The sequence below is a fragment of the Daldinia vernicosa genome, assembly GCF_022497035.1.
Source record: "Daldinia vernicosa strain CBS 139.73 unplaced genomic scaffold F5Y00scaffold_25, whole genome shotgun sequence".
Classification (NCBI taxonomy): domain Eukaryota; kingdom Fungi; phylum Ascomycota; class Sordariomycetes; order Xylariales; family Hypoxylaceae; genus Daldinia; species Daldinia vernicosa.
The window spans coordinates 500,907-522,961 of NW_025953941.1; the positions used below are offsets into that span (position 1 = coordinate 500,907).

Genomic DNA, 22,055 nt, shown 5'->3' on the forward strand with positions numbered 1-22,055 from the left:
ACTAGGCTAGTCGCTAAAGCCTGGAAGTGCTGAGACATTTCCAGGTGTTTGATCGGTCTCGACCAAAACACTCGAGACCTTTTTTACTCGAGTGTGCTGCTCTTGCGGCGACCTGCACGCTGATATCCTTTGTCTGCTGTCTCGGTGGTGCGAGCAGTGCTTAAAATTGGGGCTGGACTAAAATTGGATCTTTGACCCAAGAGTTGACAATTTTCCTGCCCCATGGACATCAGCGGTCTACTTAGGTGCAGACTGACTTAGGTGGCGGTGGTCATAGTGGTGATAGAAGGTTTAGGTAGGAGGTACGCTCAACAGTACTAACAGTGGAGGAGGTGCTTTTAGTAAGTGCCCTATCGTTGCCTATGTCCCCGGTTCACTGGGGTTAGTTAGGCTGGGTGACAATTTGTGCCGCAAGGCTCCAAGGCTCCCGGGGCAGAAACGCCAAAGCTTTTGCGACCCAGAAATTCTGGACGGGGAAAACCTTCAAAAGCACCGCGGCTCATTTACAACATTACACTCTTCCCGATATTGAAACTAACGAAGATCAAGTTCGCTTGCATTCATTTGTTCTTTTTTTCATTATCGAATCTGTCATACCACTCAAATCCCAAATCCCGACATTCCTCAATACCTCCGTTCTTAACCCTCCTTTCTATCACCTATTCCCCAAAGATCGCATCCAATATTCGGCTTTGCGGGGCAGACAAGGGTAAAGAAAAAAAAAAGGCACCCGCGCACGTTTATCGACCACTTATCGGTCATCTTTCTCAGTGTCTGAGGCTGCTGAGGTGGCCTGACCCATGTCTTTCGGCGACATAATTTTACCGTTCCTTCTCTTCTGACTTCAGTGGGCTGGCATTGGTTTAGCGGTATTCTGTCACTGGCATTGGCACTAATCAATGCAGTCAGTTAGTGCTAAAATGAGAGATGCCGACATGGATCCAGTAGTACATCGACACCCCAGCAGGCCTGGTCCTCAATCACCACCGCCAGCTTCAGCTCCAAACAACAAATTTGGATCCAAGTTCAGTTCTCGAGATGTTGCGATGAAACACGATCAGATTAATAAAGGTTATGACAACGACGACCACGACCGCGTTCGCGATCGCAGGGATCGAGATAGATTTGATTCAGACCGTCGAGTCTCAGTTATCAATTCCCACTCTAGGCCACCTGCATCGCGATCTCAGTCACCCGCTTCCCGCCGCCGAGAAGGCTACGGTGTCAGGACTGGGAATACGCGCGACGAACCATTCCCGCGGCAGAACGATAGGTTTTACAAGTCCGATGTAAATCAACGTGGTCGATCGCAAGATCGAAATAGGAACCTAGAGGACGACGGCTCTCGCGAGGTCAAGGATCGCCCTTTGCGGGACCATAGTAGGCACCGCAACATACCTACGTCTCCTAGACACGGTCCGAGGAGTAACGATTACGCGAGTCACGGTGCTAGAGGCCGATCCTTTTCGCCAACATCCAGAAAAAGACGGAGGAGCCGAAGCCCGCTCCCCTTTCCACCTTCGCGGCCCAAGAAATCTCGGCGCGAGCGTGAACGTGACCGCCGACGTCGAGCAGAACGGGCGGAAAGGGTAGAGAGAGATCAGCCGAAAAGTTCAATTCCTGCATCCTCTCATAGACGTTCTCTCTCACCCCCTTACGAGAACGAGTCTCACTCTAGGCGTGCCGACCGTAGCGAACTATTTGAGCCGCGACGAAATCACCATCGTAGTCGTTCGCCGGCTCGTGGAGATAATTTTGAACAGGATCCTTCCCTTCCTCCACCTCATCCGAGGGGAGACTCTCAAAACCGAGGTCGCAGTCGTTCTCAGCGTTCCAATTCCCGGCAGTCATCTTTCTCACGTACACATTCGCCACCCCGTCCACTTGAACAACAGCACCACGGTTCATCGGACGCCGGCTCACGATCACGTCGGTCGTCTCCTGTTTTTGAACCCCCTAGACCTGATTTTCCGCCTAGGTCACCTAGAGAGCGCGGATCTCGCCGTTCTCGCAAAAAGGGCAAGCACCGTGAAGACTCTAAATTCCCTCCTGGGGGTCAGTTAGCGTCTGGTGCAAACAGCATCGAAGTCAATATGTCTAGGCGATTAGAGCACCGAGGTACTCCTAATACGCAAGCGCCTCCTACTCGCCCCGGAAATTCTCAATATAACGATCGTCGGCCTGTTCACTCAGCCCGCTCACCGCTACGCCCTAACTCGGGCTCATCTTTCCATGGTTCTCCGACATCACAATCACCGTATGGTAGTGGTAGAGCGGCTTGGAGTAATCAACGCCAAGGCTCACCCCATAGGTATGCTCAACTGACTTCCTATAGGTCCAAATCATTTACTTATCATCACAAATTTAGTCAGTATTCTACGCAGCGTCCTCGAAGTAGTCATGGACCTCCTACCGGCCCCTCAGCCCAGTCACCTCAGCCGCCTACCGGGCCTATGTCCCAATCTTACCCTCACAACCGTAATTTTTCTAGAGGGAGCTTCCGAGGTAGCTCACACCCTACTCGAGGTAATTATCGGAATGTAGGGGGTGTTCAAAATGCTCAGCGACCAGGCGTTGGTAGAGGCATCCCCAGTCATTCCAGAGAGAATACTCCTCAACATCACCATAGTCCACCGCATTCAACTTCAAATCATTCAGATCTAACTGGAGCAAAGGAAGAGAGAGATGATGACAATAATGCGTCTAGAGCATCAAAAACCCACAATGAAGATTCGTTATTGGAGAAGAATACTAATGAGCAGATGCCTCCGCCTCGACCCCCTCCCTCAGCTCCGACGGGTCCTGCAAGTTCAAAATTCAGCTTTGCATTTAAGGCAACAAATAAAACACCTGTCGCGACCCCAAAGCCAGAAATCTCTCAAAAGTTCAACACGGCTCCTAAAAAAGAGCCACCCCCACACGCTGATGATCGAGATCGAGACCGTTACCGAGACCGCGAGCGAGAGCGAGAGCGAGAACGGGAGCGCGAGCGGGATAGAGAGCGAGAGCGAGACCGTGAGAGGGAGCGTGAAAGGCAGCGCGAGCGCGACCGGGATCGGGATCGGGACTTACCTCGAGATACTCCGAGGGAGCCCGCTTCTGCAAGAGCAAGGTCGGATTATCATGCTAATCGAGTTCCTCCTGAGTTACCAAGGACGCGGAAGGTGAAGAGGATACAACGAAGATTGAAACCCAAGCCTGAATTACCAACAGACCTCGCTGCATCAGATTCGGTGTTCTTCAGGAAGCCTGGCAACGAGTCAGTTGTGGGATCAGGTACATACGGCAAAGTCTTCAAGGGCCTCCACGTGTATACCAAGAGGCTTGTTGCTCTGAAAAAAATACGCATGGAAGGAGAAAGAGATGGATTCCCGGTTACCGCGGTGCGGGAAATCAAGCTTCTCCAATCCCTGAAACACCGAAATATCGTTACCTTACAGGAAGTTATGGTTGAGAAGAACGATTGTTTCATGGTTTTTGAGTATATGTCTCACGACCTTACGGGCTTGTTAAATCATCCATCGTACAAACTTGATGCGGCACAAAAGAAGCACCTTGCTCTACAGATATTCGAAGGCCTAGATTATCTGCACAAACGAGGGGTACTGCACCGCGACATAAAGGCAGCTAATATACTTGTTAGCAGTGACGGCGTCTTAAAACTAGCAGACTTTGGCCTGGCACGTTTCTACGCAAAACGTCACCAACTCGACTATACGAACCGAGTTATTACTATTTGGTACAGATCTCCCGAACTATTACTTGGCGAGACGCAGTATGGTGCTGCCGTGGACATCTGGAGCGCAGCATGTGTCATGGTGGAAATTTTCACACGCCATGCCATCTTCCCCGGAGATGGTGGTGAGATCAACCAGCTAGAGAAGATATACGCTGTGCTCGGTACGCCGAATAAGAATGATTGGCCTGCACTTATCGATATGCCCTGGTTTGAGCTACTGAGGCCTGGGTATCGACGGCCTAACCTCTTTGCTGAGAAATACAAGGAACGAGTTCCAGCAGCTGCCTTCGAACTGCTTGCTGCCATGTTTCAGTACGATCCAGTGAAACGTCCGTCTGCGGCAGAAGTTTTGGAGCATCCTTACTTCACGACAGAGCAGCCTCCTGCAAGGCAAGCTATTGAGTACGTATTTATTCACCTCACTCATATATCGTAAGTACCTTGCTAACCATTCATAGACTACGTGATCTCGAGGGCGAATGGCACGAATTCGAGTCGAAGGCACTGCGCCGGGAGAAGGAAAAGCAGGAGCGAGACGCACGGCGTGCTGCTAAAGAAGGCAGTAGCCGTGATAAGGATAAGAAACGGCCACCGTCAACCCATGAGTCCCAACGAGACAGCAAACGCCCGCATGTTGACGGGCGGCCACCTACACTAGGTCGAGCTTCAAGCTCCAATGTTGTACAGTCCGGCGAACCTGTAGCGAGCGAAACGGCACTAGAGTAGGATAGCCCGTCATCTCCTACGAAAGAAAAGTCAACCAGTTATAACATAGATGGTGAGGAAACCATAACAGAGGTCTAGACTAGAATCCCACAACAGGGGATAATGGGCTATATATTTCGAAAGATGTAACTCCAAAACCCCGTAAGAGGTGGGTGTGTACAAAAATAAGGCAGAGGGAGCCTCTGGTATGGGATTGATTTGGGGCATCATTCGTGGTATGGAGACTCCTATCACGTACAGGAGCAGCCTCATTTGCTAGCTAGAGGCTCGGTGTTGTTGCTTACGCGTTTATAGCATTGGTAGTGTAGATCCTAAGGATACACTCAGATAGCTTGATGGAGTGCTGTATAAAGGAGTGGTATTTTACGCTCTAGACAGGCGAAATATAATGAGATCAATCCTATAATTTATCACCTTGCGTTGTCTAACAGCTGAGTGCTCTTGTTAGATATACTGTAATGGCATAAAAGGTTATTACGAAATTACCTTTTAATGATGCAGTGGCATCTTCGACAGTTTTCTCAGCTAGTATGACAGTTTATATTTAGGAGATAATAAATTTGGGGAGGCTCTGTTGATACCGAATCAATGCTTTATGCTACTGTTTAGGCCCCGTATAATATCAATTTAGTAACACTCGGAAATATCATGCATTAGGTACCTAGGAGGTAGGCAGGCAGACACGGGAACTAGCACCTACATAATCGGGCAATACCCGGCACTCGGTCGGGTCCGTGTGGGGACAAAATTTTTGCCGTTTCCGGAAGTTAAACTTTGCTAATCACATCCCGGCAGTTCGGGTAGGGTGATACTGCACGTGCTTACGCTAATACCAAAACCACGGCCTGGGACTTCTTTTGCATCCAGACTAGGGGGCGATGATGTTGTGCCACTCGGCATATGCGCAAGGGATACACGGCAGGATATTTTAAATTCAGGTTGAAGGTGAGTGAGCATAAGGGTAACGGTACTATATATATCCAGTAGGTAACTAAGTTAGTGGACTGTAGCATTACAACGCCATTTTCATTTCTTGACATCGTCGTGATCTGTGCTAGCAATGATATCCTCCCACTCATTAATCAACGCCTCGGTGCTGTGGATTTTATCCTTGATTGCTTCGAATGCATCGCGACCAAGCACAAGTCTCAGAGGGATCTTCTTGCCCTCTGCGACTCCCGTCTGCGTCAAGACGTCAACAATGACCTTGGCGCCCTTAATAACATCGCCAGGCTGGTGGTCGTCGAAAATATCGAAGTGGTTCCGCGTCGCATCCACAGGCGTGTCCTTGTACTCCTCCGTAAGGGGCCTCGCAGCCCGGATGCGGCTGTTGCCGTCGTCGTGGAGAATTCCCGTCCGGAAGAATCCGGGCTCGATGACGACGGCTGAAATCCCGAGCGGGCTGACCTCCTGATGTATCGTCTCTGTGAACCCGGTCACGGCAAACTTGGTCGCGGAGTAGTAGCTTAATCCGGGAATGCCTTGCCAGCTGCACCGACTGCCGAAGTTGGCGATTACTCCCTGTCGGCGAGGGCGCATGTGGTGGAGCGCGTGGCGCGTCATGTTCATGACACCGAGGATGTTGGTGTTGAACTGGTTGAATGCTTCCTGAGTCCTATATCCAAATATCAGCGGATCGGTATCTTACTTCTCACAAATCGCTAGCTATACGGAAAATGATCTCTACTTACGATGCTTCTTCAGCAGAACCCTCTAACACATATCCCGCCGCATTGATACAGTGTGTGATATTGCCGTAGGTATCGATGGCCTTCTGGAACGCAGCTTGGATAGACGCATCATCAGAAGTCACATCCAGAGCCAGGACTAGGGCGCCGGCTTCCCTGAGGTCTGCCATCTTGGCTAGGTTACGCGATGTGGCGACTACTTTGTCACCTCGCTTCAGAGCTTCGAAGCCGATAGCACGGCCAAAGCCGCTGCTTGCTCCTGCGATGAGCCATACGTTGGTAGCCATGGTGCTGTGTTGGTAAGGGCGTGACGTAGTCCTAGTCAAGACTGCATAGGATAGCTCACGGATAGGAGATATAGAATATTCGTCATAGTGTGATCAAGACTGCCGTATTATAGACGGCTACTGGCCTTTTTATACTCGCATGAGGGACCATAAATGCAGAATGGACAGATGATAAGAGTTGCTTGCACTGGAAATTAATGTGTGTGAATCCCGAATCATGACTTGAAGGCTTTCGATCGAGATCCTTCAATAAGCCTCCATGTTCCATCTGTGCCAAGGTATATACTGGGTAAAGTTGCGGGATTAGAAGCCACTCGGATATAGGTGACCCTTCTCGTCGGTCGGTTTATTTAGATTTGGAACTTGATTGTTATTAGAATACCAACATAGTTATCTGGCGGCTAGCTACGGCCGGTTATGAAGAAGAGTTGAACATGAATCCCGGTTTCAGGACATTTCAGCCTCTATCTCCTGATAGTCCAAGCACACCTTGTCATGGGCTGGCCTTTGACATACTATTACTAGTTATCTATACTATAGTTATTGTGGCGTCTACGCCAGTGTCGTACCAATCCTTGGGCAAATTGGAGATGCTTCCTACCCTCTCCTTCCACTGAGGAAACCTTGGCGACGTGCCTAATATCAAACCCATGTGATTTCTATGCATCCAATGGGACTTTGCAATACAGAAAAATGCAGCCCCCGTCTCCAACGCAATTCCAGATGTTGTAACTCGCGACCGGCGGGCGGAGGGGTCAGTCTGTCCAGGTACTATAGCCCATGACTCCAAAGCGCCATCGGTTCGGAAGTGCTGCTTTCGGCTGTAGGACCCATCGGCTTTTTGGTAGTAAACCCAGTGTTCATTACTATGGTAGTCGGCTGAAAGCCGACAATACTTGATGCGGCCTCGGAGAGTGATGGTGCCCCCTGATACTTGCCCGTAAGGGTTGGCCCCTACTACATTTGTCCGGGCATCGACCACAGAGGCAAGAAACTGCGGATCCTGCACTGAGTTCCAAACCACACCCCAATTCATTGATGCCCATGACCATGTTGGCGCATTCTCTTCGTGTTCTTTCGTCATTAGTGGTTGATGTGCGCGGCCTGGCATTACTTGCCACTTTGACAATAGGTCAGCAATTTCCCTTTTAAATAAGCAAGTGTCTTAGGGGCACCGGGTACTTCACTGATGCGATATTCCCCTATTTTTTATTTATTTATTTTTTAATCTTTTTGGGGGGGGAAGTTCTTGGGAGTACGTACAAGAAGATCTAAAAGCAGAGACTCGCTCCATAGGCCGGCAAGATATTTACTGGTCCTCACCTGCGGCATGATAGTAGCAGCGCCGGCTATCGCCGGGAGTTTGTCACTGGTGAACGTTAACTGGCGCGAAGTGTATGATTTGACAATCATGTGCCACTGTTCCAAGGGGCTTACTTCGCCCAATGAGCCAGGGACTGTGGACGGATAAGGAGGTAGTTGATCTTCGCTCTTCCGATGCGTCCGACATTCGTATATGATAGCACCTGGAGCGAAGTTGAGGATCCGTGACGCGAGGAACGATTCCTGAAAACACCATCCCCGCGCATAAAGGGGACCAACTTTTTTCAACGTGGCCCATGAACTCGTGAAAGGCGGCTCGAGTAGCCCCTGGTCAAGCGGCGCTGCTAAGAGATGGCGCTGTCGGACCATAATCGGTATATTAGCACCGGGTGCAATGGGAAAATTGAAACGCTTCGGAAGCCATTCTTCTTCTCGGGGTCGTAAGTACGGCGTACTAGGATTGGACGAAGAGGCACCACTGATAACAATAAACGCACGGCTATACACCTCACCCATGAGAGCTGCCTCCTTCTCCCAGTCTGTCTTGTCATCTTGGACGATACAAAGGGAGTCTATCCAAACATATGACAATCCAAGCTCTCGAGTAACACTGATTGCATCTTGAAACGTCGACGGTAACTCTGAGAAATCAATATGCTCTTTGAAATTATCCAGGGTCGACTTTGTCAACGATAGCGGCTTGCCGCCACCCCAACAATGACTTAGCGCTGCCCACACAACGTTTTCTCTTTTAGAAATGGCATCGCAGAGTCTGAGCGCGTCTTTTCCTCCGCCAACGTATATTAACCTTGTCGGAACGAAGCCATTAGGCCGTGCGGCACATCCAGGATGTTCTCTACAGCATTCATTAATGCTTTCCTTCATAAACCTCATACATTCCTCAGACCGGACATCCGCCGCACGAGAACCTACAGGCCCCATTGCAGGAGCTCCTGGTATAGGGGATGGAGGCATAGGGTCCATGTACAATTCCAGATCTACCCTCGGATTCTGAAACCATTTATCGTACGTAAAGTTCCAGCAGTTAATTATCAAAGGTTGCCCTTCTCTAATCATGAGACCGACCTGTATCGGCATACCGTTTATGGTCTCCGTAACCCAGCTCATCCATTCGTCGATGAAGTATGCGTCAAATATTTCGCAAAGGAGCCGGCAATACTTGCAATCGTTCTTAGGACGACCAGTCTGAGGATCAACTTCGCGACTCTCTAAAATCTTCTTCGTTGATATCTCTTCCAAGACGAGAGTGGGAACGGAGGCAAGCTGCTTCTTTCGAGCAGCTTGCTGGGGATCGTTGATCTGGTTCCACGCAGCACTGGGCCGGCCAAACATATCCTCGTGTCCGTAAGGCTGTAGGTTATTGCAAACGAGACAAATACCCGTCTTGCCTCCTTTTATATGCCGCGAGACGGTGTTTCCAGCCCAAACCGCGGTATCGGCTGCTAAGCGCACGCCCTTAGCAATATCCTTGGCGGAACTGAATAGACTCTGCATTTTGGAGTTTTATGCAGTAGGTATTGCTAAAAATGTAGTCTAGTCCAACGTAGCCATAATTGTTATGCGGTAGGAGCGCATTGTTGACAAGCTAATGTAGGAAGGCTATAATAGGTAGACTTCAAAGAGCAGTTTTGATTTAACTATTAACTCTTTAGATAGGTAATTAGTAGAAAATCGGAATGCTCGAAGTGGCCAAACTTGTAGCGACCATATGATGTTGCCAAGTCTCAGCCGCATTACCTACCTAGGTATCTAGGATAGTATAGGCGCCGGCCTGACACATACGCGCAATTGGCGTAGCATCGCCCCGTGGGGACATGTTCGCTTTCAGCTCCGAATCGTATACTACCTTCTATACCATGGTCGTGGCTGTGCTTTGGTGCGGTTGTGACATGTAGTTCGAACCACCTGATATGATAAATTGGCTTGGCAAAGGTTAGGTACGGAACTCCAGTGGTATTGATAATGCTCCTTAAGTTTATAGACCATGATAGTTCGACCCTTATATAAAATTGATCGTTGAAGATAGTGTGGGGAAACTCAAGACGTTTAATAACCCGACCAGTAAGGGTAGAAAAGCCTGGTTTCTGACATGTAAGGCGAGATGTTTGCTATCAAGTCGTAAGTTTAGTTGATGGCACTGTTTTCATCGAGGGAAAACCTAGCCTCTAAACTGAGGACAAGGTGACTTGCCTACAACCAAGCCACGGATAATGTGACAATGACTTTTACCTACACAACTGCTGGGCCTGCGGAGTATGTGAGCATGCCGAATCTCACATTTAAATCAAATTCATTGTCCAATCAGAAGACCGCGGGCAATCATTTAGGGGAATATAACCCTTCCCCTAGCTTATCAAGCAAATTACCCGGTAATTTTTCATCTACGGCAGTTCCTCTTGCGAACCGCTTCCGTACCAAGATCATTAGGTTTCCATACTGCTGCCATGACTTGACTGAGATCATTATGGAGGTGAGGAGGCCTAATCATCTTTGGGCTACACTTCCTAGTCGCCACGGGTTTGATATATAGAAGTATCAATCTGCGACCTGTGTACGACCATATCTTACCTGGTGAGGTTTAAGGACCGTTGAAGGCTTCCTCCTGTCTCTTGCACTTTCTGGGTTTCTCTGACCTAATTTTGCCATTGAAAGGAAAAGGGGAATAAATATGAAGTGGCGCTCTCTTGCTGCTCTGGCAGCACTCCTGTCAGCGCATGATGCCGCATATGCGCAACAGATGTTGCGATTCTCGTGCTCGAAACTAACTATCGAGCGTTTGGACCCGTTGGTCTCGCCAGGTATGGAACAGTCACCGCATATGCATCAGGTCGGCGGCGGAAACTCGTTTCGAGCGTCTATGCCACCCGTGGATTTCGATCCCGTGAAAGAGTCGACCTGTACTTCGTGTACCTTTGCCGAGGACTTTTCGAACTACTGGACTGCCAACTTGTTCTTCAGGGCCCGTAATGGGACCCTGAAACGCGTACCACAACTGGTAAATATGGGCTTGAAAGCTGATGGGGGTTTAACTGTGTATTATATCCCGCCGTATGATGGCAAGACTAATGTTACTGCATTCAAACCGGTAAGTATTCAAGCCAGGTGATCCGGGAACACTCAGGTACCCTTCTGTCTCGAATTAAAACTCGCTGACAGGAGTGTTTTACGTAGGGGTTCCGTATGCTAGTTGGGGACCCGATGTTACGACAAGCCGAAGGCCAGCAGCGACAGATTTGCCACCGGTGCTTCAGCACGATTAACCAGGTGCCGTTTGGCGGCGCGCCTTGCACGGGCGACGATACAGCATCCCTCCCCCCTGGGATGTGTAACGGTGGTATTCGCACAACGATTACCTTTCCTACATGCTGGGACGGCGTCAATGTTGACTCGCCTGACCACAAGAGTCACGTTGCATACCCCGAGACAGGGTCTTTCGAGAGTGGCGGCCCTTGTCCGGCCAGTCACCCCGTAAAGCTCCCACAGTTGATGTAGCTTTTCACTTTCTCCTTCTTTTACCCTTTAGGGTTAATATTAGCTGCTAACGTGAAAATGTGAGCTTAGGTATGAAGTTATATGGGACGTGAGTACTATGGTTCCTATCTGGATGCTTTCGGGGGCTGCAGTTTTAGACGGGGTCGATATTTAGAGCCATGGTGACTTTGCTCATTTGCTAATCCGGATGATTCATAGACGCGACCCTTCAATGACCCGGATTTGTGGCCCGAGGATGGGTCTCAGCCCCTGGTATATAGTATGGGAGATGGGTGAGTTTCTGAATTCTTCCGAGAGAATGTGACGAAGGGTATTTGGAATGATGGCTGACAGACTCTAGTTCCGGTTACGGCCAACACGGCGACTACCTCTTCGGCTGGAAGGATGATGCTCTCCAGAGAGCATTGGATGCTCGTTGTAGCAACGATCGTTGCGCACAGCTTAAATCGCAGACTTCCGATGACGCGATGCAGTGCACACTTAACCAGACCGTCCCAGAGAAGTACGATGGATGTAAGTCAACGATTATCGTTCTCGATATACTTGATGTGGGTGTACTGACCATATACACTATGGATAGGGCTCGACCAACTCCCTGGTAATTGGACTATCACTTACAGCTAAACTGGGAACGGGATAATGTAATGTGAATTGGATATAGATAATTCTTGAGATTGGTGTTTTGGAATCGAGTCAACTTCTACTTGTCTAAGTACCTAACCCTAGGTAGATGCCGATAAACTCAAACAATAAGCCCTATTTCCTTTAGTTACTGTTATTCTTTAGGTAGCGAGTTGACTTGTGAATATATTATTTCCGGTCCGTTAGTTGTATTTCCTTAAAGGTGCTTCTATGAAGATAAAGTTTTGGTGGATGGAATCTTTTGAATTGTTGGAATGACAGAATGATAAGCAGCGGCAATCTCTTATCGTAAACCCCACTTTATCATTATCTGTGGCTAGTAACTGAGGCGCATATAGGCTCTTGGCAGCTACATGTACCTTAGCGTCTTAGGGGGGGTAGTAGTAGCCGTATATATACAGTATATATACGGCTCCCAGGTATGAGCCGCTCCCAGATGTTAGGGAAAAACGTGAAGCTCACCAAATTCATACGCATCAGCGCTAGGAGCCAATCAATATTTTTTGAGTGGTACAACTGGTGCGCCGCTCTTGCACTGTAAGCCGCTCGACCAATGAGCGGCTCGTGGCGGCTCGTGCGCCCCTCACACTTTTTGCGCCGCTCGCATCTCTGCGCCGCTCCCGTTTTGAGCGGCTCCCACCAGGGAGCGGCACGTGCACCGCTCCAGGTAAGTGCATATAAAAATTAAAAAGTATATTCCCATACGTTTTTATATGGGAATCTACTTGTAAGACTTTTTTAAGTCGGTAATGATTTTAATTACAATTATAGGTTACGGGCTACAGGCTACAGGCTACAGGTTACAGGTTACAGGTTACAGGTTACGGCATACGATTAATTTAATTGGAAGGTTATGTGTTTTTCAAATAGACCACGGGGCATAACATGTTACATATTACGGGCACGCGTATGGATTTGTAATTATGGGGTATAACCTGGTCTGTGCGGCCCGGGTATATGTAATAATACCCTGTCCGTACCGCTCAATACGGGGGAGCCGCTCAAATCGGGAGCGGCGCAGAGATGCGAGCGGCGCAAAAGCCGCTCATTGGTTAGAGCCGCGCTAGTACGGCTCATCTTGGCCTAGCGCTCCAAATATTTGGAGCGTTTAAACCGTAAGCGGTAATATTACTACTTAAATATTTGAGTCATTTAACTCTTTAAACGTAAGAATCGGGAGCCGCTTATTGCATTGAGTGGGATAAGTACGGCTACGATTCAATAAGCGGTATATATGCGGCTACTGCTACCCCCCATATTACGGTAAGGTACCTAGGTAGGTACCGTCAGCTAGAGGTGAATTCAATAGGAAGCTTCAACTTAACGTTTTCAGCTGTGCAAGCTCAAGTTTAAAATCATCCACAATACTCACTTACCTTCATGTTTTAAGGAAGGTTGGTATTCCAGCTTTGAGAAGAATAAACTACGTCAAGTACATATACTGGATTATTTAGGTAGTTCTTATATCATAACTGTGCCCTTCCTACAAATGCGCCGCACTCGAATTTCCCATCCCACGTCGTAGCACAAACACTCAACGCGACCGCGATTCCACGAAACTATGCCGACGCCATGGACACTACGAACGCGTCAAACCCGCTTCAGCAGCTCGGCGTGGCGAACAGGGTTGCTATCGCAGACTTAAGCCCCGAAATTCAAGACTCGGCATCTCGTGCTGTGCGTGGTGTGGTTACTATCACATGGCCCTATAATTCTGTCAAAGGCACATTTGCTTTTATCCTCGCTGAACCTGACTACCGTCTTCGCAGAAGCAAGGGGCAGGTTCGAATAAATCTGAATGGTGCATCTGCTAAGGCCGCTGGAGAGAGCGGGTTAAGTAGCGGTGATGAAGTTCTCGTGAGCTTGGATGGAGCTGAGTGGGAACCTGAACAAACCAAGAAACGACAGAGTCTGCCAGGCGCGGGCATCGATTGGCAGTTGAAATTCTCAGATAAGCTTATGCTTCAGGTGATTATATACATGTATACATCTTATGGTTTAGCAATTTCTCATATCTTGTCTAGGTTACTTTGACCGAGACTGGAGAGACCAAGCTCGTCAACGTCGACCGTCCTCCCCCTGCGGAGCCCCAGCCTCGGGCTGAAACGCCGCCGACCGAAATATCTCACGAAGAAGACCTCCCCGCTCAAATGCTCGAAACTTTCACCCCGCCTAGCAAAACCTATATTGCGAAGCTTAAAGATGGCGAATTCGAATCTCCGGCTTTCGTTAAGAGAGCTCGGATGTCATACGGATCCTTATTCGAAGATGGATACGATATATTCGAGGAAGATGGTGGTGTAAAAGGAAGAGGTCGGAAAAGGTCGAGATTTGGTCGTGAAAGCGGCGCATGGAAATATACCAGCCAGTCTCCTAGTCCTGAACCTACCTCACCTCAGGTTACCGTGAGCTCTCCGCCGAGACCCGACATGACTGATGAAGGATGTCAAACCATGGAAATTGATCTACCAATGCCTTTACCTACGCAAGAAAACATTAATAGTGAAGCGCAGCTGGTTTCGGAGTCAACATTGAGTGTAGAAGATGTTACCCATCTTCAACAAGGAATGGTAGATCACGGTGTCCAAGGAGATTTTCACAGCGAATGGCCAGTCGCGACACCTGCACCACTCCCACCGCCCGGGCCTCGTAGTGAACTTCCTAGTAGTCGACCAGAATTATCTACATTTCAGGCCGCCGATGGATTTAACATAATCACTAATGACCTTCAGCGATGGAATGCTCCACCTATGAACCTTCCGCCTGAAGGCTACTTACATACTACTGAACCTCCATCAGGTAACGGGTTCCCAAATACTTTCGAGATGGAAACACCTGCGGGGCATGATATAGCGAGACCTGGAAGCCCTACGCACTCGCCAAACGAACCTAATCGCCTTGCTGTTGAACATGATGAGCACCATCTTCATGAAGGCCTAGCGATCGATGAGCAAGGCTACCCAATGCAAGCTACATTACACAGCACGGACTACCCGCCACTTGGTCTTGAAGATGAAGAAGAAAACACTACGGTATCTCAAGGGGCACATGTGGACTATCCTCCCTCCTATTTAGATAATAATCACCCCTTCTCCCAAGAGGAGACCATGGGTATGGAACGAGACTCGTTCGATTCCAGCGTCCCTGCAGCTGAAAATATAAGATCATCGTCTTGGGCTACGGTCAATAACCCATCTCAAGCGACTTCGATGCCTCATACCGGCAGGGTAGGTAGTGCAGAGGGGAGGTCTCCCGATACCGCAGTTGTCATAGACGAGAGTGATTCAGATGACGAACCACCACCGCCGACTGCTGCAGAGGACACGGTCATGACCGGCCAAGCTGATGCTCTCGACATGTATGAAGAAGCAGAAGTCGAAGATGAAGTGGATGCTGGATATTCGGATGATGATGAACCGGAATATGATGCTGACGAAATGGGCGGTGATTACGATACAAGGAATTACACCGCACCAGACGATGATGAAGATGATAGTCACGATGAAGACTTGCGACCACACGAACTGGAACCCGAGTTCGACGACGGCGAAATCTGGGATGAAGAGGACGAGGACGCTGAGGATCTCGAGTACGAAAGCGAATATGAGACTGATGATAACAATGAAGAAAATCGAAACCCGGTGCGGCCGGTTTCACAGTCTATCCCTCAAGTCATTGATCTTATTTCCTCCTCAGAGGATGAAGGGGAAGATGACGAAGCTGCCCAACCGCGGCAAATGGCTCAACCAGTCGCTAGTAGTAGTATATCACAAAGTCAACCAGTAGCATCGCCAGGAATTATATCAAAGCAAGCACTCGCACAGCCCGCCGAGAGTGGAAGTGAGGGTGAAGAAGAGGGTGAGGATAGCCAGGATGACGAGGAGAAGAACGATGAAGATGAGGAGGGGGGCAAAGATATCGAAAGGGAGGACGTCATCAGCTTAGTCGATTCGATTGACAAATCGGACTTTGAGTCCTCGGGAGGCGAGAATGAAGATGTTGAGAGAATGCTCGAGGAAGAACTTGAAGAAGCAGTGGTTAGTTCTGAAGGCGATGATGTGGCGGAGTCCATTGATATGGGCTCCCAGCAAATGCCTGCTGCGCCCGGAACCCCCCGCCCTAACGAGTCTAACGCATATCAAAAAGCATCTCCTAAGCCTAGCCATGAAGGGCCAATAGGTATGGAAACCAGGGAGGGATATAAAGACGGCTCGGCTGCAAAGTCCGCGGCCGACGGACTGGAAATCCTGAGCCGAGCCGTCGACAAGGAAACTAACGATAATCAAGTCACGTCTCCTAGGGAAATACAAGGTGAGGACGCTATTGATACCACCTCGTCTGAAACCGAACCCCTAGCGGAACGTATAGAAGCGCCAGAGGAGCAAGTAGAAGAACATGAATCCCTAAGTTCTCAGGAGGATGAGGAAATGGTTGATATGGTACCTGTTTTACCAGCTACTGCCCCAACCCCACAGCCTATAGCAGTAAACGAAGAGAGACGTGTCGAAGACAAAGCACCCTCGTCCCCTCCGTTAACACATTCGTTTATATCGCTATCTGCGGACGATAAAAAGATGGATGTTGTGCTGCGAGAGAATATTGCTGTTACAGGATCCCAGCTTCCGGCCGACCAGCTACCGACACCTCGAGATACACAATTAACGGGCGATACCACGGTATTGGACTCTGTTCCAGTTGTTTCTATGGATCTTGACGAGCCGGATGCAGCAGACGATACGAAAGGGCTTTCACCTGTGGCTGAGCAATTAACCAGTAGAAAACCACCTTCGGTAGCTGCTGAAGATATCATTGCAAATGTCGAGGAGCAGGCTACTAAGCCTAGCACATTTCAACCAGAAAAAGCTCACCTTGAAGAAATATCCCAGGATACCACAAAACTGAACAACTTGCTTGCTTCGCCGAGTTTATCCTTCCAGACTCAGGTTGCTGATGAGGAAATGGTCCCAGCAAGTTTCGTTGAGTCTATCCCTGAGATTACGATCGATCTTGAGACTAGAACTGATACCCGACCTGATATTAAGACTAGTATTTCTCATGCTAGCCTGTCATTTATCTCTCAAATGGAGGTCGATGAAGAATTACAAGCTAGCATCATGGAACATTCCGAGTATGATGATGATATGGATAGTGAGGTGGTAGAGGAACGTGAAATTCGTTATCAGGCCGAAGAACATGAATATGAGGCCGGTCCCGCTCAAAGTGGGGATGATGCTCGCGTAGAGCATGAAACCCAAAGTCTTGTTTCGAGAGATCCGTCCCCAGATCTTGGAACGCAGATACAAGAGCAACAGGACACTGGGCGAGCCAATTCACCCCCCATAGAAGCTGATTCTCCCGAGCAAACGGACCCGAGCGTGCAGCTTGCTCGTGGTACGTATGGTCCTAAGCGAAGGGTGAAGAACCATGACACAACCAAGATTACTTACGCAGACGAGATAAACATGTCTGCTGTTGAAAGCTCGTCGCCTAGTGTGGAAGATTCGAGCGTGCAACTGGCTCGAGCTTCTTTAGCTAGATCCTCACAGGGCGAGGAAGAAAGCTCTTCGATGACGGCGGCGAAACTCAAACTCGTGCGTCATCTTCGAGACGAATTGCCGGATTGCACGCCTCTCAAGGTTTTGCGGCAGCATCTTCAAAAGAAGTTAGATATAATTGCCGTTGCCATGATGCACCCACCGGACCCACAAAGAGCCAAGGGCGGCCCGCGCGAATTCATGATGTCGTTTACCATCACCGATCACTCGATCGGCCCCTATTCAGTTGTGGAAACACAGCTATATCGACCGCACAAAGAAACGCTGCCGATCGTGAAGGCCGGTGATGTTGTGCTCCTTCGCAACTTCACGGTCATCTCACTTCAAGGCAAGGGCTTCGGTTTACGCACAAATGACGAGTCGAGCTGGGCCATTTTTGACTACGACGGCGAACCGCCTCAGATCAAGGGACCTCCCATCGAATACGGCGAGAGAGAGACCACTTATGTGGCACACATGCGGGCGTGGTATAACCTTCTGGACGAGAAGGCAAGGTTGAAACTTGAAAGGGCTAATAAGAAGATAGTCGATGTGGGCAAATCTAAGTAGGGATAAAAATGGCTCAATTCTCTGCGTTGGGGTTTAGCATTCTAGCATTTTTCTACGACGACTCTTACAAGGTTTCTATGTATGTTTATCCATCTTTGCCTTGCATTGCAGTTAGGAGTTGGGTGGAAAAGGCATTACTCCCTATCTCATGATATGGGAATGGTAGATAGCATACTAAGGCACTAGGCTTAATGATATATAATTGTGGTATTTTTGATATTGACAAGGTCTCGTCCCTCTTAATTCAACTTGGCCTGGCGGCCATCATTTTGTGGCTTTTTTGATACAATTATCGCTGGGGGTTGGAAGGGATAAGAGTTAGAAGACTACTACCTGCTTGTTGATGCAAGCGTGGGAATTGGGTGGGTGGTCATATGCTGGTGGTAATATACACTTATCTATATGTTTTATGTGGGAATAAAGTATCCCCCACCAAAACGCCACTATAAGAGAATGCCGCATAAAAATGGTAGGTTAGATGATTGTATGTATGTATGTGGCTAGTTAGGGTGGATGTTGGAAGGATTTTGCACTGTTCTCATGGTATAGCAAGCCGACGATATCCACCCATATTCTTTGGCATTACATCTTGATGAGAATCCTTACTTAAAAACCCCACTAATCAGGATATTCTATTCGCCCTGCTCCATAAGCAGGGTTATCTAGAAGTAGGTAAGGTCCTTGAGCCCGGTCGCCGAAAGTCCCTTTCGGGAATTCGTTTCTAAACTTTACCCTTCGGAAACCGAGATGTTTACCTATTGTTTAGTTGGGTCAAATGATAGTTTACCGTGGGGCGTCGGGTGCTCCCGCTTGGTGATAGGCCCCCATGCTGCCATGCTGATCATCTGGTCCACCTCGATCTTGCTTGGTTTGGGGCCTTCCAGGCCTCGGCAATCTTGTGATGAGCTGTACTTAAGCCGCAAGCCGGGACGGGCATTATGCACTAACAGCTCGAGTGAATGTGCGGGACCGAACAAGTTCTGGCCATATCGCGATCCTAATATAGATGTGTGACATAATAAAGTGCATAACCTACCTTTCTTGCCTCCATGTAAGCTTCCGTCTGTAAGATAGGTTGTAGATACGTCATCCATATTTAAGTCAAATTCTGAATAGATTCCCTAACAAGCATAGACGACGATAGAGTCATATATCATACTAAAAAGGAAATAGGAAATATATCATTAGTCACCAGAAATACTGTAATAGATAACAGAAAGTTAATAGATTAGAATAAGGAAGATGTATGGATTATTTTGGCTTGAAGGACTATTTCCTCCGCCGAGTCTCAGTTCTAGGTATGAGCTATCAATATGAGCTATCAATATGAAGGCGTAATGGCAGAGAGGCAATTATGTGGCTTATACTTTACTTAGTATACATGAGGTATATGTAAGGCATGAGGTATGAGGCTTATGCAAAGCTTTCTGATCTGAATGATGTACGTGACTAGCTTAACTCCAATCATGAAGGAAGATGAGGAAGTTAATCGAGATCATCGTGACGAAATCGTAATTACCTATGGCTTTCCCATCTAACCCGGTTTGCTATCATGCAAAAGATTAGATTACGACGCAAGCGTCCGCGCCTACGTGCAATTCGGGGGCAACGTTCTAGACTTTGGCCACTCCACGAAATAACTCCACGAAATAACGCCCCGAAAAGTCATGCTGTCATTGCGGAGACCTTTCGTTGGGAGTGACCAATAGGAATGCTTCTTATAGTATTTCCCCTGCAGAGATCTAAATTTCTAGAGCGGAAGCTCACCAGTAGAATGAAATCTGATTGGTCAACCGTTCCCGGAAAGGAATAAAACATCATGCACGTCGATTGTTCGCCTCTCCCACCGTCACTATCCACGATAGGGACAGATCAAGTGGTGACGTCAGGTCATCAGGGGAATTCCTCTACATACCCAATAGCCAAACAGCTTAATGCGGCTTTCTGACCGACGGTACTTAGAATGGAGAATATAGTATGGAGAACAAGGGATGGTAAAGAGATACGTAACCCAGATGCGGACTAAGTTAAGGCAGGCTACCTACCCGGATGTGAGACAATGGCCGAAGCGGTAGACGGTGACGTAGTCTACTCGTCCGCATGATGTGCCTGATGTTGTCTTTACACACTCTAGCTTACCAAGGTCGATCCTTGTTGAATCTGGATAGACTGCCGGTAAGGCAAGGTAAACTAGATCAGCCATAGTTCGTTGAGCCGTTGAGCCGTCGAACCGTGACAAACAATCTGCCCCAAGTTTCTATATAAGGGGCTTCCAATTCCCACTCAGTCCCAGAAACTTTCCATCATCATTCATCATCTTCAGTCTTCAACAACAACAACGATCAACATCAACAAACAACACAACCACTACAAATTACAAACCACCAAACCTTCAAAATGGACAAGATTCAGAACGCCGCCAACTACGTCTCTGATACCGTCAAGGGTGCCACCAGCACTGCCTCCAAGGAGGCCAACAAGGAAGTCGCCAAGGACAACAACGCAGGCTTCACCACTCGGTAAGCTTCATCCACATCAACCGCCAACTCGAAGAACACTTTACTAACATACTCCCAGCGCATCCGCCGCCAAGGACGCAGTCGGTGACAAGGTCGACGAGACGAAGCACAACACTTCTGCCGACGTCAACAAGGAGGCTGCCAAGCACTAAACTGCTCTCTGCTCTTGATCAACTCCACCTCTATACGATTTGTACGATGAGATGAATGGGGGAATGCGATTATCCGGGCGTCTTTGGAACAGATAATGACTATTTTGTCCACATGACATGGAGAGATGGATTTTGATTCCCTTGAAAGATTCAAAGATCGCCGGTTGGCTTTAAAATACCCCTAAGATAGCTTAGAATTAAAGCCGCTCTTCATCGCCAACTATTTGCTCAAATCGATCACGTGAAATGAACATTTATAGAATCCGGTAATTCGCAGGTAACATGATTGACAACTAGGTAGACGAGTTGAATACTTTCCTGAAATACGATAGTTACACGACACAACCCATTTTGCAAGTATCTTTTATTTGTGAGTAATATACAAATGTACAGGGAACTCAATGCCTAGCATCCCACCATACACCGCTTGATAATGCAATACGGTTCTTCATACGGTTTTTGTTCGAATTCGTCCAGTCAAGAGACATCATCTGGAAGCCAGGTTCGAAACTTAGATCGTAATGTCAGAACAGCGTGGCGAGAATATAGTTATTTCAAGCATAGCCAAGCCGTGTTCTAGATCGCCCTAACACTTGACACCAATGCATGTTTTCAGGGGCGGTTGAAAGGTACATACATACCTGCCGATGCAACTCCTTGGACCATACTGAAAGGTATTTGGGTATCGATTTCTACCCTCAGTCGCGCGTAAATGTATGGATAACGAAACTATAAGGTATCGTAGTTTACTAGAGAAGAATACACTCTACCATGCGCCACCCACTTGTCGACCAGACCCACATTGGGCCACCTTGTTCCCACCAAAACTCACTTATTTCAACTAATTATCATAACCGCATTTTAAGCTTAAATTGGATTTTTCTTTTTATATGTAAATATTTAAAGGTGTATTATAATTATAGAGCTGAAATTATATTTGTCCGATTTTTATCCATTTAATAATAACGTAATAAACATGCGTTATATTTTAAATTTTAAAAATTTATAAATAAATATATATAATTACGTAATCTTAATAGTATTTATTATAAATGTAAATTCTTTATATTATTTAATAAAAAGGAATTATAATGATATATATTTTATATAATAAAATAATTATATAAGATATTTAAATATTTTATAAAATAAAAATAAAATAAATAAAAATCATTATTTTAAAAATTTATAAATAAATATAAAATAAATTGTTAAAATTCCTTTTTTTAATTTATTAATAAAATAAGATTATAAATGATTTATTTTATTATAACGATAATAAATAATATATATTTAAATTAATAAATATAAATATAAATATATATAATTTTTAAATAATTTTAAATATATTTAAATATTTTA

General features: G+C 47.4%; 6 protein-coding genes across 6 annotated transcripts; 4 read left to right on the top strand and 2 right to left on the bottom strand.

The window, feature by feature from the left end:
* Window positions 1-920: 920 nt before the first annotated feature.
* F5Y00DRAFT_262457 (Pkinase-domain-containing protein) lies at window positions 921-4,465 on the top strand (the record flags this gene model as incomplete). The annotated part of the gene is made up of 3 exons (XM_048011384.1): window positions 921-2,311; window positions 2,369-4,141; window positions 4,198-4,465. 3 exons carry the CDS (start codon window positions 921-923, stop codon window positions 4,463-4,465), a joined length of 3,432 nt encoding a protein of 1,143 aa, XP_047864598.1.
* A 1,026-nt stretch (window positions 4,466-5,491) lies between these two features.
* On the bottom strand, window positions 5,492-6,440 carry F5Y00DRAFT_253344 (NAD(P)-binding protein; the record flags this gene model as incomplete). Its single annotated transcript, XM_048010039.1, has 2 exons — window positions 5,492-6,080; window positions 6,157-6,440. 2 exons carry the CDS (start codon window positions 6,438-6,440, stop codon window positions 5,492-5,494), a joined length of 873 nt encoding a protein of 290 aa, XP_047864599.1.
* Window positions 6,441-6,821: 381 nt separating this feature from the next.
* F5Y00DRAFT_84969 (HET-domain-containing protein) lies at window positions 6,822-9,865 on the bottom strand. Its single transcript, XM_048014243.1, has 2 exons — window positions 7,704-9,865; window positions 6,822-7,560 (listed from the first exon to the last, which is right to left on the bottom strand). The coding sequence occupies exons 1-2, from the start codon at window positions 9,276-9,278 to the stop codon at window positions 6,970-6,972; spliced, it is 2,166 nt and encodes a 721-aa protein (XP_047864600.1). The 5' UTR covers window positions 9,279-9,865; the 3' UTR covers window positions 6,822-6,969.
* Window positions 9,866-10,452: 587 nt separating this feature from the next.
* Window positions 10,453-11,900, top strand: F5Y00DRAFT_253346 (uncharacterized protein; the record flags this gene model as incomplete). The annotated part of the gene is made up of 6 exons (XM_048010040.1): window positions 10,453-10,869; window positions 10,956-11,272; window positions 11,346-11,364; window positions 11,475-11,548; window positions 11,617-11,789; window positions 11,857-11,900. The coding sequence occupies 6 exons, from the start codon at window positions 10,453-10,455 to the stop codon at window positions 11,898-11,900; spliced, it is 1,044 nt and encodes a 347-aa protein (XP_047864601.1).
* Window positions 11,901-13,237: 1,337 nt separating this feature from the next.
* F5Y00DRAFT_238220 (uncharacterized protein) lies at window positions 13,238-18,347 on the top strand. The gene is made up of 2 exons (XM_048007921.1): window positions 13,238-13,886; window positions 13,943-18,347. Exons 1-2 carry the CDS (start codon window positions 13,491-13,493, stop codon window positions 18,020-18,022), a joined length of 4,476 nt encoding a protein of 1,491 aa, XP_047864602.1. The 5' UTR covers window positions 13,238-13,490; the 3' UTR covers window positions 18,023-18,347.
* Window positions 18,348-19,823: 1,476 nt separating this feature from the next.
* F5Y00DRAFT_238221 (glucose-repressible gene protein) lies at window positions 19,824-20,913 on the top strand. Its single transcript, XM_048007922.1, has 2 exons — window positions 19,824-20,541; window positions 20,600-20,913. The coding sequence occupies exons 1-2, from the start codon at window positions 20,420-20,422 to the stop codon at window positions 20,691-20,693; spliced, it is 216 nt and encodes a 71-aa protein (XP_047864603.1). The 5' UTR covers window positions 19,824-20,419; the 3' UTR covers window positions 20,694-20,913.
* The last annotated feature ends 1,142 nt before the right edge of the window (window positions 20,914-22,055 follow it).

What these genes read in the sequence shown, in the direction of transcription:
- F5Y00DRAFT_84969 (XM_048014243.1), bottom strand. Translation starts at nt 9,278, where the DNA reads ATGCAGAGTCTATTCAGTTCCGCCAAGGATATTGCTAAGGGCGTGCGC. An exon ending in CTCTGCTTTTAGATCTTCTT is followed by an intron (nt 7,561 to 7,703) that starts GTACGTACTCCC and finishes CTATTGTCAAAG; the next exon opens with TGGCAAGTAATGCCAGGCCG.
- F5Y00DRAFT_238220 (XM_048007921.1), top strand. Translation starts at nt 13,491, where the DNA reads ATGGACACTACGAACGCGTCAAACCCGCTTCAGCAGCTCGGCGTGGCG. An exon ending in CAGATAAGCTTATGCTTCAG is followed by an intron (nt 13,887 to 13,942) that starts GTGATTATATAC and finishes TATCTTGTCTAG; the next exon opens with GTTACTTTGACCGAGACTGG.
- F5Y00DRAFT_238221 (XM_048007922.1), top strand. Translation starts at nt 20,420, where the DNA reads ATGGACAAGATTCAGAACGCCGCCAACTACGTCTCTGATACCGTCAAG. An exon ending in AACGCAGGCTTCACCACTCG is followed by an intron (nt 20,542 to 20,599) that starts GTAAGCTTCATC and finishes ACATACTCCCAG; the next exon opens with CGCATCCGCCGCCAAGGACG.